This window comes from Schistocerca nitens, chromosome 3 (assembly GCF_023898315.1).
Source record: "Schistocerca nitens isolate TAMUIC-IGC-003100 chromosome 3, iqSchNite1.1, whole genome shotgun sequence".
In the NCBI taxonomy this organism is placed as follows: domain Eukaryota; kingdom Metazoa; phylum Arthropoda; class Insecta; order Orthoptera; family Acrididae; genus Schistocerca; species Schistocerca nitens.
Genome location: NC_064616.1, coordinates 934,498,504 through 934,519,627, shown reverse-complemented (window position 1 = coordinate 934,519,627; position 21,124 = coordinate 934,498,504). Strand labels below are relative to the sequence as shown.

The 21,124-nt window shown below is 36.4% G+C and overlaps 1 protein-coding gene across 4 annotated transcripts in view; it reads left to right on the top strand.

Annotated features, from left to right (window-relative positions):
* LOC126249005 (mucin-5AC-like) overlaps positions 1 to 15,206 on the top strand; it is a 206,507-nt gene extending 191,301 nt beyond the window's left edge. For 3 of the 4 annotated variants that reach the window (XM_049950592.1, XM_049950593.1, XM_049950590.1), the window contains exon 9: positions 13,200 to 15,206. In XM_049950592.1, the coding sequence (XP_049806549.1) occupies positions 13,200 to 13,327 (128 nt within the window). In that variant the 3' untranslated portion in view covers positions 13,328 to 15,206. The remainder of the gene's footprint in view (positions 1 to 13,199) is intronic. The other variant, XR_007545584.1, reaches the window with a different exon arrangement.
* The last annotated feature ends 5,918 nt before the right edge of the window (positions 15,207 to 21,124 follow it).

The following is a 21,124-nucleotide window of genomic DNA, read 5'->3' as shown; positions in this document are numbered from 1 at the left end:
TGAAACCAGACTTTACAGTATGAGAGAGTATGTAATATCATTTCAGTGATTACAAATGTGAATCAAATTTACAAAGAATTTGGCACAATGAGCCCACTTATCAGTACGACGTTGAATTTCGTGTGGCTTGCAAGCATATGCACTGTCTGATTGGGAAGGGTGTCCTCTCCTAAGGCAAGCTGACCCACAACCGTTGTAAATATCCTGGATACTGGCACTGGGATGGAGCTGGCATCCAAACTGTTCCCAACCATGTTCTGTCGAGGACAAATCTGGTGATGCTTTGAGCCATGGGATTACCTCAGAATCGTACAGATAGGTTCACAGACACGTGTGTCGTGTGGATGATCACTGTCTGTTGAAAAATGGCACCGCAATACTGTTGCACGAGAGGTTAACACACAAGAACGCACAATGTCTATGATGTTGTGCCATCAGAATTCCTTCAATCACCATAAACTGTGAGCTTAAGTCGTACCCGATGGTTCCCCAAACCATGGCACCAGGATTAACACTGCTCTGCCTTTCCAAACCAATAGAAAACTGGATCTTCCACCAAGTTGCCACCATACTTGTCAATGATGGTCATTCAGGATAGAGCAGAACAACAATTCATCACTGAACACAGTGCAGTGCCACTCATCAGCATTCCATGCTTCCCAATCATGGCACCATCCCAAAGGCAGCTTTTTGTGTTGTGTTGTGTAAATGGCAGCCAATGCATGGAACTATAATTCCCTAGTCCAGCTGTTGCTAGTTTCCAAACAATGGTGGTGGATGACACAGTGTCGCAGGGAGTCCATTATTTGTTCTCAGGTGCCAGGTGCAGATGTGAAGGGGGTTATGATGTGCTTGGTGCACAGTATGGAAGTCGTCCCCATGTGGTGGTCCAATGTTGTCGACAGGAACCTTGGTCATGAGTATGCTTGACCTCACATTCCCATATAGTCCAACATGGTGCCACTGCCTTATCTAAATGCCCCACAAAGCTGAATGTTGGACAAATCCACCAGCTAGCCAAATGGAGACCCACATATCCATCAGTGATCACTCAATATTGGACACTGTTCATTTCCTTTATATATACCCCACCATGCTCTGTAACAACCTTAAACATGAACTACACTAATGCACTCTGGTGAAAGTTCTAGTTACGTGAGAGATTTAAAACTCTAATCATTTACATACCCTCCAGTGATGTGTACATATACAAAGTTACATTGACGTCTATGACTGACTTCTGGGTGTTTTACTTTCTTTTGTCAATCAGGTAGCTTCTTAAGGTGGCGTTCATTCTGAGAGGTTGTGACCGCTTTTATGAACTTGCCATTCTGTCATTTGCCAAAAACATCATTTTGACATCTGGAACTGTTCACAAAATAAAATGGGTGTTTCATCTTACCCTGTATGTTCAACAGTTACAGCAGCTGCTGTCTGAACGGTGCATCATGTTCCATCTCGTTCAGATAGCAACATCTGTTTATACCAACTATTAGTCAAAATTTTGTAGACTATGTTTTGAAAACACACAGCAGGCTTTTGGTTTTTCACAGTCAATGTTACTACTTTATTGCATACATGTTTCTTGAGAAAATGAACCTTTACTGCCAGAAAGAGAATCATGTTTGATTTGGTCCATTAATTCAGGTAAGGAAAATTTTCTTTCTTTCATCATCACTGTTTTCAAGAAAAATATAGACATCTTGCATTATTGTTTCAATTGCACCGCCAAATGGATAATGTGATTTGTTTGTCTCAGCTTTTGGGCGATTGTAAAATTTTCTTGTACACTAATTATGATACTGACTGTAAGTATTTGCCTAGTCACTTATTGGTGAAATGGTTCTATTATGGTGCATCCAAAGTAGTGACCACATTTTTCTTTTTAGAACAGTTTAATTTTTATAACTCTAACCTGATAAAAAATTTTGTGTATTTCTCTGCGGAAGCCATATAAGTAGCAGTGGCATTTTGAAACTGAAAGATGTTTCACGAGAATGAGTTGTCAACCATTATCAGCTCACTTGAGATGGGCAGCTATCACTTTTCCACGTAAGTGTGATGTTTCTACCTTTTTGTATGCTTCCTTTTTTTTAAAAAGGTAAATGTACTCGCATCGTTCTGTTCTTGTGTGATTCAGAAAAAGTTGTCCAGTATCAGTTTCCCCCACTGTGGTCACCCTTTCCATTCCATTGTTCAATATTTCACAACAGAGCACATGTTCAGACTTGATGAAGACTTAGATGCTTAGAACTCCAGAACAAAGCTGAAATACCGTGGTTGCCAGCTATACGTATGGAAGGCAGATATGTGGGGAATCCGCAACATTAGAGGAGTGAATGGCAGTGAAAGGGGTGGAGTTTTGCCATTGTCGTCAGAAGGTGAAAGCAATGTACGATAAGACAACTTGCTTTGCCTTAAATATTTGTTTGTCGGAAAAGTTACATTACATTCAAACTTGTTCCATAGATCATGAATAAGACATTTCATAAAGACGTGGAATGTGTCAGCTGAACACAAGTTTCCTTTACACAGTATAATTTTTTGTCCTGCCTCATATCAAAAAATTTGTCTATTGAGTAGGAGGAGTTGTCATTCAGAAACTATTTTGTTTTTGAATGCTGGTTGGATATTGTCAGAATTTTAATGCTATTTGGTAGATGACCAAAGATTTTTGTGGCAGCATAATTCACCCTTTCTGTGCCAAAGTTGGATTTAACCCAAAATAGTGAAGATAATCCTTTCTTTTAGTGTTGTAGCTACGCACTCTGCTGTTATTTTTGAATTGGGATGGGTCATTAATAACAAATTTCATATGTGAATATATGTATTGCAAATGTACTGCGAATGTCCCAAGTTTTTTAAATAAATGTCTGCAAGGTGGTCTTGGGAAGACTGCTTCTATTATTCCGATTACGCGCTTTTGTGCAATGACTATTTTTTTCTGTTAATGACGAATAACTCCACAATATGATGCCAGATGAAAGCTGTGAATGAAAATGGGCATAGTAGGCTAATTTATTGATATGTTTATCACCAAAATTTGCAATAACTCTAATAGTGTAAGTAGCTGAACATGAACGTTTCAGCAGATCATTAATGTGTTTCTTCCAGTTCAGTTTCTTACAATGCATACACCCAGAAATTTTGAATATTCAGCCTGGGTAATGGACTCCTGTTCAAAGTGTGTGTGTGTGTGTGTGTGTGTGTGTGTGTGTGTGTGTGTGTGTTTGTGTTTAATCAATGGTGTTATGCCATTTACTGTACAGAACTGTATATACTGCTTTTTTGTTCCAAAATTTAGAGAGAGTCCATTTCCAGAGAACAACTTAATAATTTTCTGAAAGACATTATTTACAATTTCCTCAGCTAATTCTTGTTTGTTGGGTGTCATTGCTATACTTGTATCATCAGCAGAAATAACTAGTTTTGCATCATCATGAATATAGAGTGGAAAGTCTATAAGAACAATAAGGGACCCAAGACTGAGCCCTGTGGCACACCGTTTTGATATCTTCCCAGATGGAGAAGTGTGCTCATTTCTGCAGACTATCTGTACTGTTAATTTCAACCTTCTGCATTCTTCCAGTTGAATATGAATTGAAGCAGTTGTACACCGTCCCACTCATATCACAGTACTTCAGCTTGTCTACAAGAATTTCGTGATTCACACAGTCAAAAGCCTTTGAGAGATCACTGAATATCCCAATGGGTGATGTTCAGTTATTCAGAGCATTTAATATTTGATCAGTGAAAGCGTATATAGCATTTTCTGTTGAAAAGCCTTTCTGAAAAGGAAACTGATATTTTGTTAGTACTTCATTTTTACAAATATGTGAAGCTACTTTTGAATTCATTACTTTTTCAAGAATTTTGGATAAAGCTGTCAGAGGTCAGATCGGGCGATAATTTTTAGCATCAGTCCTATCCCCTTTTTTATGCAATGGTTTAACAATAGAATATTTCAGTGTATCCAGAAAAATGCTCTGTTTCAGTGAGCTGCTACATATGTAGCTGGGAATCCTACTTACCTGTTGGGAACAAGCTTTTAGTACTCTGTCAGGAATGCAATCAATTCCATACGAGCTTGCTTGAATTTCAGTTTTATCAAATTGCATAGTTATTTCCTCTTCCATATACAGCCTTTGCATTTTCTAATGAACTGTTGGATCTCATTTTCTCTGCAGCACGTAAAAAGTGATTATTAAAAATATTTTCTACTTCAGATGTTTTGTTAACAAACTTTTCGTTGAGTTCAATAGAAAGAGGTTAATAACTTTTACTAAATTTAATTAATTTAATTTTTTTTGCTAGTTGGTGTTCACTGATAGGTGCACATTTTTTTGTTACAAGCTAAAACCTGATTTTCTTTTTCTTTCTTTTAGTTTTTTCTCATTTTTTGATGCCCTACCTCATAGTTTTAAAGATAACAAATTTGTGTTCAGCACCCTGAATAACATGAAGAAGGAAAATCAAAAGAACTTTCCCAAACTCATCCAGCAAGGTTCGACTTTTGAGTACCAACTGGCAGAACTATACCAAATGATGAAACTATAACTACTGCAATAGAGGAGGAGGAGGAGGAGGAGGAGGAGGAGGATTCCAGCATAATAATTAAGCACTCCTTACTGAATAAGTATTTGCAGAATTAGCTTATTTTAAATGTAAACAAAGCAAATGTCACAAATAGGCTTAAAAATAAAATCTTTATTGCATTCACTTAAATACTGTAGCTAAACTGACGCATTTGGAGATGGTTGTAGAAACTGTGTGCTTCCACAGAAACACTGGAGCTCTAATATAGGAAGCCATATATTACTAACCATGTTTAGCTACACAATTTTAAAATTAGTTGATCTTATTCCAGAAGAAAGGAATTGTCACAAAAGTAGAGTATATTACATGAGTAATATAATTTAACTTCAGTCAACATAATATTAACTGCCAACAAGTATTGTTTCTTTATTTAGATAAAAAGCTACTCATTTATCCTGGTGTTGAGACGATATGATAAAGTTTGAGTCCTTATTGCGAATTCAAGGGATCAGGTCCTGTACAACATTCGTACATGCTTTAATGTGTGAATTTAGGACATGATTATGCAACAACAAACATAGTGACATATTTAATAACTTCAGTGGCAACCTTTTAAAACAGTTAACCACTCTGAATGCAGTTTGTTTTCTCTCTTAGAAACAGCAGTAAACAGCAAACTTTTATGGATATTAATACTGAGAAAACCAGCCCTAACCTGTAGGTGCTAGAAAAAGAACTCAGGTCACCATTTAGTAAGTGATTTCATTTTTATAAGTGCTGTTAATGGCTGAAGCTATTCGGTACCTGATGTCAGGGTGAAGGTTGCACAATTTCTATAATTTATGATAGATGGTTGCAAGCTCTAAACTAGTACTCACTGACATCAAAGATTATCAAAATAAGTTAATTACATAGCGACTTAGGTTTCCAGAATGTCTTGGAATTCACAGTCTTGTTTATAAAAATATTGTAGCACAATTCGGATCTTCTGCTAAGGGCATGCTGAATGGGAAAAACATAAGCCGTAAACCATGTCCAGCAGTATGTTTGTTTCATGGTGCTTTCTTTAACCATTGCATAGTGTGATATTGTCACCACCAACCTGTATCCAGCAGCCCATATGTTAAGCAGATACTCACCTTTGAATGTGGTGTGTATTAGTATGCTTGTTAATGTGACGTAACAGTAAATGCAATCCATCTGATAAGCCAACTTGTCGTTTGTTTCATGACACAATTCCCATGCTCCATACAGTGTTAATGGGTCAGCAATGGGCCACATAAAGGCAATGTGATGTGGATCTACATTTGCAGTGGTGCGCAGCAAATGATGTGGCTTATCCAGAATGGTATTTCACTGCCAAATATTGCTGTTGGTTCTGCTTAATAGAGTTACCAGGACTCTCTTAAACACTCTTATACGAGGCATGTTGTCTGTTACTTTGTTTCCTACTGAAGGTCCCATAGTCATTTGTCTAGATGGTTGCATATGAACATGTGATGAACATTGCCATTTCTGTGGAGCCAGCTAATAGATGGAGACAGACAACACATCGTCTTTTACCGAAGTCACTCGAACAGTAGCTTACCCTTCACTATGCTTTGGGTGTTGACAAAATGGTTTCTATGTATCTGCAGTGGTTATGTGCCCTTAGTGAGTGATAGTGGGGCAGTCATTGCGTACTGACTGATAACTCTTAATTTTGTCATTATTTTTGAAAACAGATTGATTTTCCACATTCTTAATGTAAATCTGAGGTGGAAAATGAGTGTATTTTAAAAAGTATTTGACCGTTAAACGTAAATGCAAATACTTGCTGTTTTTATTTGATGTGCCTGGAGTTTTACTGCATTCCTTGAAATTTGGTGTTCACTGAAGATGATGTGCTTTGTTTAAAATCACTTGCCATTATGACATGTTTATCCAAGACTCAATCCTCCACTGTCCATACTTGTAAATAAATGTGTGTGTCTACCACAAGCTTAAAGGACATTGTAAGCAGAAGATAGGTTGCACGTATTACCACAGGATCTGATAATGTCGTCAGTATAGAAACTGGCACTCTCACCATGATGCAACTGTTCTACAAAATTTGATCCTTTAAACAGTTTCTTTGTGACAGAGAATGCTGAACAAATGCAGTAGCTGAGTTTCTATTAGTTGTTTGGATGTTATGAAAAGGATACATTGCTAATCATGGTATAGAGGAGACACTGAGTTGCAGACAGGCACAAGGAAAATACTACTATACATTTAAGCTTTCAGACAAAAGGCCGCCTCCTGAAGTAGAGCACGCGCTTGTGCGTGACCGCTGCCTTCGGCTTCAGAAGAAGGCGTTTTGGCCAGAAGCTTAAATGTATAGCAGTCATTTCATTGTGCCTGTCTTCGACTCAACGTATCCTCTATGTGGTGAGTAGTGATCTACCATTTTTTGTGATATTCTTGTTCCTTCCTGGACTTCCCAGTTTGACTGTGAAAGCTCTGCAGAGAGGGGGCAGCTGTTAGTAACTTCCGTCAAGTCATCCAGTTGTGAGAAACAGGTTTCATTATGCACTGTTTCCCTCTTGACACATGGCCCCAGGATTCTGCAAAACCTTTTTTGCTCTATTTCAACAACTTGAGAGGCACTCTGCCTATGTCTCGACTCACACAATGAACAGGAAAGGGTGTTCTTTGGTCTCTTAGCGTGACATTATGTGAGGAAGCAGCAAACTCCCACTGCCACTCAGAGCTATTTCAGGACAGTATTTCAAAGGTGCAGCTCTTAACTCAAAATTCTGGTAAAATCATGATAATTGACAGTAATGTACAGGGTGACAATTATTGGACTATGTAAAAATGTAAATTAGAATTACTTACAAACTACAGTGTGCAAACACTTTTTTCAACATGTAAACACCACTACAGATATTCGGATTTAGGTTATGACATGTTCAATGTGCCTGCTGTCATGGGCGATGATGTGGTGCAGACAAATGGAGAAATTCTGCATGATCTGCTGAAATACCGGAACATTGATGCTGTCGATGACCACCTAAATGGCTGTTTTCAGCTCAGCAATGGTTTTGTGGTTATTGTTGTACACCTTGTCTTTCATATAGCCCCACAAAAAGAAGTTGCATGTGTTCAGATTCAGAGAACATGGCAGCCAATTGTGGTCCTTGCCAGTGGCCGCTAGGTACCCCAGAGCCAGAATACAGTCCCCAAAGTGCTGCTCCAAGACATCAAACACTCTCCTGCTTCGATAAGGGTCGAGCTCCATGTTGCATGAACCACATCTTTTCGAAACCGGAGTCACTTTGGGTAATAGGGCTAATCAGTCCCAAACTTCCTTTGAACCACAGTTGGGCTGTTATTGCTTGCATAGTAGGCCTTCACAAGCACCATATGCTCAGGCACACTGTACCATGACATTGTCATGTATAAATGGCTGATAACAACAAGGCGCATATGCATGCACATACTAATTCCCATCATGCCCCATGGCCAACCATGCAGTTTGAATTTCCTTACACAAACCGTTTGGAAGTCATGACAATTTTATTTCATATATTTCAATGATTGTCACCCTGTATGTGTGTCTGCCTTGCATGTAAAGAACTGAGTTGGCTCCTTCCACAGGAATTCTCTCTCAAAGATTGAGGATCTCTTCATTATCTAACTTGAATATTCAAATGTGGTGGCTTGACTTTTGCTAACAAACTTTAACACTGTTATCTCAGAATTGTCAATGCTGTAACTGTCCTGGAGTTTGTGTATCCTTATTTACAACAATAATTTGTGATTCTTCAGCCATTGAAGATGATTGTGTCTGGTAGTGTCCAAAATACTTTTTGTAAACAAAAAAAAAAAAAAAAGTGAAATGAAGCTAATATTTGTTTTAAAACTGTATACTGACTAGCCAGCACACTATAACTATCCCCTTATGTCAGCAAAGTGCATGTTTTAGGCCAGGTAGAGGGCTGAGGAAGCTATACAAAGATGTGTAGTAGTTCCAAGGGACACACAGAAATCATTTGGATGACACTGTTAGCAGTGGCTAAGCAAAACTGCACGTATTGAAGCAGGTTAACTTAAGAGTAAGCTGTGATGTCCCAGCATTGGTAATTTGTTTCATGGAAATGATGATTGCCTGTTATTCACTTGAAACCATCATTAGTCTGTATCAAAAGTGGGCTAATGACAAAGCTGCTAGTTGACAATATTGCTACAGTTAACACCAGCACTTCTGAGAGCAAAGAATGTAAAAGCTTGCCATTCCTTTTAAGTAAAATAACCAACAATTTGTGGTACAGAAGACACCAAAAATGGCCTCTTTTGGAAGCCATTACTATAAAATATTATTTACAGACTCCCCTATCAAAATTTAAGTAGAATGTTTTACTGATTGGACACTCATTTGCTATAAGGCTGTTGGTGCTTAATGTGTGAGACGTGTAAAGTCAAATTGGCCTTATATTGCAAAAACGCCCCCGGGTCTGTTAAGTACCATTTGTCCACAAGCAACAAGTTTATTTACAACCAAAGTAATTCCCACTAGTAAATGTTTGATGTACCTCGTGTAAAACTCACAGGAATTTCTAATAATTACCGCTCAAATAAGATTTATAGGAATACGGTAACTACTGTACTGTAGATCACTGTTTAGAACAGTTCTCATAACTGGGATGTGAGGATCAAGTAGCTGTGTGCCCAGATAAAATCTATCCATCTGATTCTTATAACTTTGTCAGTTTGATGTAAGATATACATAGTGATGATATATACAAAAGGCTGCTGGTACAGCAATAAATAAGCCTTCAGGCACTGGTGGAACCTGGTGTACTGCACTCCAATTGAAAGTTCTTGTTGTTGCAAAAACAGAAATATTCTTTGGAGTGGGGAATTGAGGGTTGAACTGGTGTGTGAAAACCTAATCTTCCTTCTTCATGGAAAAAATGAACAGCTGAAGTTCAAAAATAGTAAGTTGTAGAAATAGAACTTAAAAATCTTCCATAAGAGTTTGAAAATTTGTATGTCAGATCAACTAACAAGAAAAAGTTGTGGTCAGTAGGTACATGAAATCTGGTACAACGTCTTATGATGTATTTGTACTCGTAGTTGCTGTAAGAACTAGCAGTGCAAGTTACAAAGAGCAGAAAGTGGGGGATGTTACATGCAGGGACTAGAAAGTACAATCTGTTCATGTTGCAGTGCTTCTTAATGCTTAACTGTATTTACTATTACTGCAATATATAAGGTTGTCTTTCTGAAAGGCTCAACAAAGTTTTAAAATAGAATGTACCTGCAGTTACTTGCACAATCGCTAATCAATAACTGTATAAAGTTAGTAATAAAACAAGTTGAAAAAAAAAAATCAAATATTCTGTGAAATGATCTGTCTAAAAGAAAGAAATAAAATAAGTTAGAGAACCACTTGATACACCTTTGAATGATGCTCAAAATCATGTGCAGCAGCTGTGATGCTCATATGTTAGTGATGTAAGGAGACTACAGTGTGGAATTCCGTCATACAGATATCATGTAGTGTTCTTCAAAATTCTAAGTTAAACATTCAAATTCTCAATTGGAACCTCATTTGATGTACATGATTTAGAGCATCATTCAAAAGCATATCAAATATTTTTCTAATCTGTTTTATTCCTTACTTTTAAACAAATCATTTCACAAAACATTTGAAGTGTCCACCCACACTTGCATGTGCCCTGGAAAGCATTACATAAGGTATATTTACATATTGATCATTATTCTGTTATTATTAACACTTTGCCATCCGCACGTGTAGTACAAATTTATTCACTTGGCGTCGGCAGAGCTAATTCGGATTACTTGTCACTGGCCACTTGTCACCTTTCCGTTGACAACAAGCTTCAAACACATTGACTTCTGCGCGCTTTAATGTTTCCAGAAATCCTCTAATTTGCCGTATTGTTCCACAAACTCGAATTTTCGTTTCAAGTAACTTCTCTGCAAGTTCTACACTGTTATAATAATTATTATTGTAGAGGTGATGCCACTGTCCATAAGAAGGTGTCAATAGTTCTATCACTGTTTCTGCTAAAAGTTGTCCAGCGCCGGAATATATCTTGAATGAGGAAATGTATCCCATACTCGACTCTCACAGCATTTGAATGAGTATGCCATATTTCATAATTTTTGATGGATTGTAAACTTAAAAAATTTAACTGTCCATGCCACGGTATCATTCCTTCATCAACTGGGATGTTTTGACTTAGATTAAACATTTCTTTACACTTTTTGAAAAATAATCAATTATGAATTGCACTTTGAGAAGCCAGTCGGCATTATCTGGTCTATTGTTATTGTCGGAAAAATGTAAAAATGATAATATTTGTCTGAATCAGTTGCGGGACATGGTTTTGTGAAATATCGGTGTGTCTATCAATGGATTCGTTTACCAGTAATCATTGATCCTTGTTAAAAAAAAAATTCGCATAAGGATAGCAAGCCCAAACCATTTTCTATGTTCGGGTCCCGTAACATTGAAAAATCTGTCATTTTTAAAATCCAGTTTCCTTCTATTGCAATTTTGACTGTTACACTTGTTGGTTTCATTGCTAATACATTCAAATAGATTGTTCCCAATATATAATTCTACGATATCCTTGACGCTGTGTGTATCTTTGGGAAATATGTGTGACCCGGAGATCCTTCAAATTTATTATTGGTCCTCAGTAAATCATAGTCTGTCTTCTTTGTCTGATTCATCCAAATCAGTTGGCAACCGTAGCGTTCGCCGAATTCTTCTTGGACGTATTTCACTATCTTCTGACCATTCGCTTCACTTTCATTTTTTTTATATCCAATGTCTTATTTCCAATCGGCCAAGTCATCCAGAACATCAGACAAGACGTTCGCACATTTATCGTAAATAGTTGTATCGTCTCTTTAGTCTGCCATGATGAAATAGCATAAGTACTTATAAAAACAAAAAAAAACTTGTTGACGTGTGCAACTTATTGTTACCTAACAAAACACCAACAGAATGAAAAAGATACTAAAGTGGTGTCACCAGCCACTGACCGATACTATGCACACAATACCACTGTGGTGTCGCGAACTGTTGACCGCTATTTCGCAGACGACACCACTGTGGTGTTGCCAGACGGCAAAGTGTTACGAATATATTCATCAATAGAAAGCAGAAAGATTTCAATTTATGCTGTTACGTTGACTTTTTTGACACTTCATTTACATAGCTAATAGCAGCTGTTGGAAAACATTTCAATTTTCCCCTCAAATCAATCATTAAGTTTTGCTTAATTTCTCTGATTACTTTCAAGCATTTAAATCTCCTCCCCCCCCCCCCCCCAAACTAGACCTCATTCTGATAAATTCAATTACCCCATTTGTCCATTCCCCACAATGTGTTTGGCTATGAAAATTTGGACAAAAAATCATTGTGTAATTTCTAGAGAGTTTTGCTTTTGTTCTGCACAAAAATTTGGCCAGAAATGGGAGATTGACCACACAGTTGCAGCTTATCACAGCAACTACGTTGACTGAGAAACCTTGTTACAAGAACATATTTCCCTGCTGCAGCAGTCTGAATGATTTGATAGCGTAATGTACCCCAAGTTTATGTATTTCCAGTGTCTTGTGGGTTTAGTGTTCCTCATTTTTATACAAGATTTTTAGGCACAAGTAATGAATTGGACCACCATTATTCCAATTGGTTGTGTGAAAAACTCTTGCTGGAATCCAGTTAGAGCATCACAGCCTCAGCCCAGCATTTCTCACAGACTTAATGTTCTGACAAAGAAGTCTGTAAAACATATGCAGAAAGTAGTGAAGCACACTGAATGCTAACCTGTTTCTTCCTCAGGATTGTTTGAATCAAGTTGTATGTAGTTGTGAAATAATTAATTTCATATTCATAACCTGAGTATTTCATTTGTGAAACGTTAAAGTACCTGCATTTTTAATTCATTCAAATTCCATTGATGATGATATTTCAGTCTCCATCTGAACTTGGCAACAGATTGATATAATGAAACTTTATTTTACTATTGTTCAATTAAACAGTAATTTATCTTGTATACTGTAAGTTTATTGTATCGTTGTTGAATTAACAAGTGTTACCCAACGACAATGACCCAGTCCAAGCACTAAACAACGTTGTTGTGTCATACTCCAGCCAACTGCTTATTCAATTGCTAGTTATCTTGTAAACAACTGCCTCATTTTGGGACTGTGCTGCTAGCTTGGAATCATTTTATTGCATAGATAGTTAACTTTTTCTCGCCTATATCACTGTTTATTTTATATTACTGCTGCTCTCTTGGACATGTGAAAACACAACTTGTCACAGTGTTAGCTGAAGTTATAATTAAGAAATAAATGTGGGGTTGCAACTGTAAAACAACTATGGAATGGTACAAGACAATGATCTTCGTGGTTTGCACACATAGGCTTGCTCACTCAAGGGTTAAAACAATTTCGTAACTGTATTACTATCAGTAGATAGTGATAAATGTTATTAAGCATAAACTGAACAGTGTACGTAACCAGCTAATATGAGACATAATCCTTGACTTTGGTAAACACAGCAGCATCTGGGTACATAAATATGAGGAAATTGAACTGAATAACATAAAGAATACTTAGGTAATGAGTTTCTTTGTTTTTTTTTTTATGTGCAGATAACAAGCAGAAACGACTCGTTGATGAGAACACCATTTGCTGCAGAGCTGCTGAAGCAGAAGGTACTCAGCAGCAAGGTCACTGTGTAGACTGCTGGCCAAACAACACATGGTGTCACACATGTTAATTCAAAACTTGTCTGATTTTCAGGATTCTGACAAAATTTCACTCCATAAACTGTAATTAAGTTGCTCTAATTAAATTAAAATTTTATGTGGAACTGTCAAAATTTCTTTGTCATTTTTTACAATCATGTAAATACTTTCCAGATTTAAGAATTTTGTAGAAGATTCTTTCTTTTGTATTTTTGGTTGATAATGTTCCAAAATAATTTTTTTGATAATTTTCTTAAAGAGGTTGATGATTCTGACTAATACTGGAACTGAATAATGTATTTTAAATGTTCCAGCCCTTAGATTGTCAGCAAATCTTACGTGAGCTTTATGTGTTGGAAAGATGATGGGTAGATGCCAACTTCTGTCAGAAACAGTATTTATTTTTGTTTGCTAGGCTGAGTATTTGTGTAGTGGCGAACTTGAGGTTTGTGCATTCTGGAGTGTATAATGAGACAGTATTACTTGTGTGTTGTGTATCCTGGCAGTATTTAATAACTGCATTATTGCAAATTTCTGTTTTTGTTTATAGTCATAGGTGCTTTAGGTGTTAAGATAAAGAAACTAATAATTTTATAATGTTGTTATTCAGTTGTCCACAGAACTGGCAATAATGGGCATCTTACTTTTGTGGCTTACCCTTTAAAACAAGTGGTCTTTGAACCTGTTCCTAAGAAAGATTGCAAATTGTCACCTTTTGTTAGATGCAAATATTAAGATTATAACCACCGTCATTGATATGTGTTTGCCAGACACTTTTGTGTATTTTTTTATTTGCAAATCTTGTTTGCATATTCTGAAGTCTGAAATATAATGTTGTAAAACCGAAGCAATGAGTTCACAACTCATAAATTTTGGTGTTGTACTTTGTACAGTTGTATTCCATAGTGATAGGAGATTGAACTACAATTGTGTAACTGTATAGTGATTAAATATTTATTTTTTGTATAGTGTCTTGTTTTCACCTGTAAATGTCTGTTTATAAATGTGCGTTTAAATGTTATCGATTTTTTTTTTTGTTGTTGTTTGTTGGTCTCTCTCTCTCTCTCTCTCTCTCTCTCTCTCTCTCTCTCTCTCTCTGTCTGTCTGTCTGTGTGTGTCTCTCTCTCTGTGTGTATCTGTGCGCGCATGTGCGCTGACACACACAGAGAGAGGATCATTCAATTCTGTGTACACTGCTTGTGTATGTACATAGTGTAGAAAAGAAAGAGAAATATTTGTTGTCCAGGATTAACCTGAATTGTTTGTGGAAGAAATATTAAATGTGAATATTGAAAATTACATTTATCAGTTTGTATTCTGTATTTGGCATTTAGTGTATCTCTTTGTCAGTCTTTCACAGGTGTTTTGACATTTTCTTTAAAGTTCATAATATGTTACAACAGAGTATACTAAGTAGTATACCAGCATGACTTCGGAAATTAATATGAATTGAAACAATGTGTAAAGGAAGGCAATGTTTGCATAAAATGTGCAATGTATTTCCTAAGATAAAAAATATATGTGTGTTTACATACTTAAAGATCACATACTGCATGGCTAAAAGTAATTTTGCGCAGTTGAATGTACTCTTGTAAACTTACTTTTTAAATTTCTTTATTATTATTTTTTGGCCAGATAATAATTACATTGAGGCTGGTGCAGTTGCATTAAAGACATTCTTGCTTTCTTTCCTCATGGTGATCGTTTTACACACCATTGGTGCAAGTACCTTGACACATTGTGCTATTTACCTGTAATGGAGCACCTAGTGTGCAGAAACCATTCCTGAAATGCAGAGTAAAATATTCACTCATGTATACTGAATTCAATGCTGTTCTACTTGTACTTGAAATTGTGGCTTCCAAAAGCCTTTTACTGTGTCTAGGTTATTAAAGTGTTAATGTTTCCATATATTATAACTTCTTCTATTGTGTGTTTCACATATTAGGTCAGAAAACCAGTTTGATCATTCAAAGTAGTTACTCATTTTGATAATAGCTTGTGTTAATGAAACCTTTGTCTCAATGTCCAAACAGTTACAACGTTTCCTTAAATGCAAAATATATATATATATATATATATATATATATATATATATATATATATATATATATATATATCAGATAAGGGCAAAAGACATTAATTACACAAGGTGTAAATTAGAGTTCACCATAAACTGCATGAGGTTGTATTATGCTCAGGCAAAATCATGACTAATGGAGGGAATGTGACCGACAACTCGGCATACTATCCACCATGCTGCACAGCAAAACAGCAGGCATCACAGTATATCAGTATTGCAACTGCTACACTCCTTCAGTTTCTTCAGTATGACACACCATTCACCATCATGGAGATTATTCGTATAAAGATAATGTGTGGCATTTCTGCTGAAAGTGTGGCTTTCTTAAGTCACCCAAGTTGGATGCTGGCACACAATGGCCAGTTTTCGAATATGAGTTTGTGCTCTGTCTGTAGGTGTCTCAGTGGCAGTGGGATGTTAAAAACCTACTTTGGCTACTTAATAGTTTTGCAGTTGCCTATAAAAATTGGTGGTGGGCCTATAAATTGGGTGCAAGAAGTTTGAAGGCATTTTAAAATAGATTTTTGGAAATAAATGTGGAATGTACTGCAGGAAGATTCAGCTTAAATTTTGGCAAAGGAAATGGTGTTTTGTTATGACTACAGATATTTGCGGAAAGCTGTCACTAAACAAGAAGGGAAGAGCTTGTAAATGGGTAGGCTGTCTGTAGGCTTGTCTCCAGAGAAAACAGTTTGCAAGGCAGAAAAGAAAAATGAGAAACATAAGTATTTGAAATACCATCAAAACTAACACAAAGAAACCATTTTACTGGTGAAAAACATTTGCAATTATTGCAACCTCTAAATGTGTGAGCAATTGAGAATGCAAATTTTGGCTAGAAATATATATTACAATAATTGATTATGATGTCGATGGATTCAGCCTCAGTGGTTTTGTTTCTATTGAGATATAATAGGTTTTGTGAGTTTGAAAAATCCACAATCAGGTTTTAGTATTACTTCTGTACCAACGGAAAAATAATCAATATCTGAAAGTAATTCCTGAAGATACAGATGTAGCTCCAACATGTGCCAATATATTATGTAGAAAAATAAAATATTGTGGCTGGGGCTATTTAAAAGTAAGTCGCAGCCAGCACTCATTGATGAAGTGTTGTTAATGTTAATATTAATTTAGTAGTTGTGGGTTCTGTGAATAACAAATGCTTTCAGATTTCTAGAATTCTTTATTTATTCGTATCATGTTTGCAGAAAGCACGAATGGATAAAATGGTACTACAGAAACTACAGTAAAACTGTATCTGTGCCTCAGCGTGTAAACTGCTGATATAGTATGGAATGAAAGTATGGAAAGTGGGATTTATGATTGTCTTGACAACTTGACTCTGTACCTGTCCCTGAAAGCTTGAGTTGTCACACGAAACTGACCTAGCTGATAAAATTTTATGTAAGAGTGTTATTACAAGAAACTGTGTTCCCACATTACTTTCCTGCATGGGGTGGATGTTGCACATAGTGTGTGTCAACCGGAGAAATTGTGCAGCAATTTGTCATTATTGTCATGCCTTGGAGACAAGAAAGTAGTCATTAGCTGTGATGAGACATCACATAAGATCTGTTGTGATAAAGGTTTTACAGAAGAAAAGCCTGATAACTGTTTAAAAAATAATACAGGATACACAATACAAATTAAATTTAGAATTCAACAGTTTGTATGTGGTTCCAAATGATAGTATATTGGAGTAATGACAACAGTCCATTAAAGAACTAATGCCAGCAAAACAACAGTGTAAGGGCACTGGTAACCATGATTTTGAGTATCCTAAACAACAAAAATGTGACAGTGAAACAAATATCAGTACAGTATACAAATTGGTGTCATCGTTTATCGTCAGCTTCTCAGATAAGAATCTGATTTTCATTTCCGTGTAATCTACACTAACTACAGAGGATATCATTGGTAACTGGAACAGGTTGCAGACCTACTGTGATACGATATGGTCAGAGAGAGAAAGCTTTGTCACAAGTTGCATAATAACATCAACAGAGAAGAGTGAGAAGACACTGTGCTTTAATTTGTGCCCCTCTCACCCACACCCCCTTGCCTGTACAGTATGTCTGAAATCAGTAAAGAAGTGATTCAGTTGCAACATACTTAGCATTTGGCACTCTTATCTACAGGCTAGCCAAATATTTAACCAAGTTAAGGGTGGGTGCTTGTTCATTGCTGGCCTTTGACATTACAATGTCAGGAAGATAGAAAGTAACAAAATTTTACATACTCTGCATGTGTATTATAGAAGGTAGGACACACAATGAAATTGGGGGGTATACGGGGTGTGAAATTTAATAAGAGCTGCCACTTGTAGCTCTAACTTGGCCAGGCATAATAAAACTGAGTCTTAAATGACAGGTAGGGGAATGTTGTTCCATTCTACTTGAGACCAGTGTCACGTTTGTTGTCGTGGCTGGCAAATAGGGGCATGCTAGTCTCTTGGCAACTTATGACCAAGTGTTTTAAACGGGTAAGAGATTTTTAGAACATGCTGCCCAAGGCAACAGTCACACCCTTTTCTGTACCATAGTAGGTAAGAACAGCACAGATAATGTAGTCTTGGCATTACCTTGATGGTTGTCCCCTAACACATCAGGAATGTAAAAATTACTGGCTCCACCCACCACTGTTATGGTTGTTGGAACAAAACTGAGAAAGTATTACCCTAGTGATCATATTCCTTGTAAAATAAAAGTGCAGGGGAGAATCTCTAACAAAGTGGTGCATCTGCAAAAAATTAAGGAGACAATTGGTAGCTTCTGTTCTACTTTTGGTCTAATTTTCCTACTTAATATTATCTGAATAGCAGGGCAATTTTGTTGCAAGGCTCATTGGATCTTTGCCACACCCTTCATCTGTATTTACATTAGTACTTCTTTTGCCACATTACAGTGTATGGCTGTGTGCAGCGTGTACCACAATTACTGTGTCCGCAAACTTTCTTTTCCATTGACAGACAGTGCTACAAACTAATTTCTTTAATTTCAAAATCGTGGTTCTTTTATTTATTTATTTATTTAGTTATTTATTTCATCTAATCAGATTAGGGCATTCAGGCCCCCCCTCTCACTTCGGGTTTCACACACATAATTTTTTACACCACAATCCCCTAAGAAATGACAATTTTAATATGACTAATAATAATAATAATAATAATAATAATAAGGCCCGGGAAAAGAATAGGCATCCGGTATGTTCTGTCAGTCGTAAAAGGCGACGAAAAGAACAAACCACTAACAGGGCTAACCCCCCTTTTAGTGTGATTACTTGGTTCAGGACAGAACTATTGAAATCTCGGACAAGCGCTGTCATGGTCGGGGACGACGCTTGAACCATATGCCCATCCACAATGGTAATGACACTGCTAGCCACATGGAAAATGATTTAAATCCAAATAGAAGTGTTTTGCAGGATATGGTTCCTGCAACCACTCTAGAAGGAAAACAAAAGACAGAGGATGAGATGGTCAGATGAAGTTAACCGACACCTCATGTTCTGTTATTACCAAGCAACAAACTTAAGAACCAACACAACTGGATACAGATCACAAGTATACACAACATTTATTACCAGATACCCAGAATTAAATTTTTTAACAGAACGACTAGCTGATCAGATCCATGTAATAATAAAAAATAACAGGATACCCCAGTCAGAATTAGAAAACATCAAACTAAAAGTACAACAAATACTGGAACAAAATAATGTGCAATCAGAATAAGAAGAAGAAAATACAGTAATGGACTCAAACATCCCAGAGCAAACAAACAAAGAACAACATGCATCAATTAAACAATCAGAGGAAAACGAAATCTTAAGACAGCCACCAGAACAAGCACAAATAGAACACGAAGTGACACACACGTTACATATATAAGAAAAATTTCAGTTGACATATATAGAATGCAAAGACACAAATACAGACATTAGACCACTCTTGCATAGACCACCAAATAACCCACAAGTCAAAACAAGAATAACAACTATCAACACAGTCATACACAACAAAATAAATGAAAATACAACTATGGAAGAGTTACAACTACTGGTTTATATAGGAGCACTCACTACACTAAATATACACACTAGGCTGAGATCAGAACCAACCAACACACAGAAGAAACCCACAAAACCAGCATGGCAACACAGGCTACAAATCAGAATAGAAAAACTGAGAAAAGACATCGGACAGCTAACACAATTTATAAGAAATGAAATATCAGACAAAAAATGAAAAAGGTTAGGTAAAATCTCACAACAAGAAGCGATGGAGCAATTAGATGAAAAGAAGCGGAAATTACAAGCATTGGCCAGATGACTTAGAAGATACAAAAAAAAGTGAAAATAGAAGGAAACTAAACCAAACATTCAACACAAACCAAAAGAAATTTTACCAGACATTAGATAAAACACACATTAAAATAGACAATCCACCAAACATAACAGACATGGAACACTTCTGGAGCAACATATGGTCAAACCCGGTACAACATAACAGGCATGCATGGTGGATACAAAGACACATACAAGATGATACCACAAATGCCTGAAGTGATAATTTTGCAACATGAAGTCACCTGAGCAATTAATTCTACTCACAATTGGAAAGCCCCTGGAAAAGATAAAATAGCAAATTTCTGGCTAAAGAAGTTCACCTCAACACATTCACATCTAACTAAATAATTTAACAGTTACATTGCAGACCCATACACATTCCCTGATACACTTACACATGGAATAACTTATCTGAAACCTAAAGATCAAGCAAACCCAGCTAAATATCGCCCCATAACATGCCTACCAACAATATACAAAATATTAACTTCAGTCATTACACAGAAATTAATGACACATACAACACAGAACAAAATTATAAATGAAGAACAAAAAGGCTGTTGCAAAGGAGCACGAGGATGTAAAGAGCAACTGATAATAGATGCAGAGGTGACGTGTGAAGCTAAAACTAAACAAAGGTCGCTACACTACGCATACATTGATTACCAAAAAGCTTTTGATAGTGTACCCCACTCATGGTTACTAAAAATATTGGAAATATACAAACTAGATCCTGAATTGGTACAGTTCCCAAACATAGTAATGAAAAATTGGAAAACCACACTTAATATCCAAACAAATTCAAATAATATTACATCACAGCCAATACAGATTAAGTGTGGAATATACCAAGGAGACTCATTAAGTCCTTTCTGGTTCTGCCTTGCTCTGAACCCACTATCCAACATGCTAAAGAATACAAATTATGGATACAATATTACTGGAACATACCAACACAAAATCACACATTTGCTATACATGGATGATCTAAAACTACTGGCAGCAACCAATCAACAACTCAACCAATTATTAAAGATAACAGAAGTATTCAGCAATGATATAAATATGGGTTTTGGAACAGACAAATGTAAGAAAAATAGCATAGTCAAGGGAAAACACACTAAACAAGAAGATTACATATTGAATAACCACAGTGACTCCATAGAAGCGATGGAAAAAACAGATGACTATAAATATCTAGGATACAGACAAAAAATAGGAATAGATAATACAAATATTAAAGAAGAACTAAAAGAAAAATATAGACAAAGACTAACAAAAATACTGAAAACAGAATTGACAGCAAGAAACAAGACAAAAGCTATAAATACTTATGCTATACCAATATTGACCTACTCATTTGGAGTAGTGAAATGGAGTAACACAGACCTAGAAG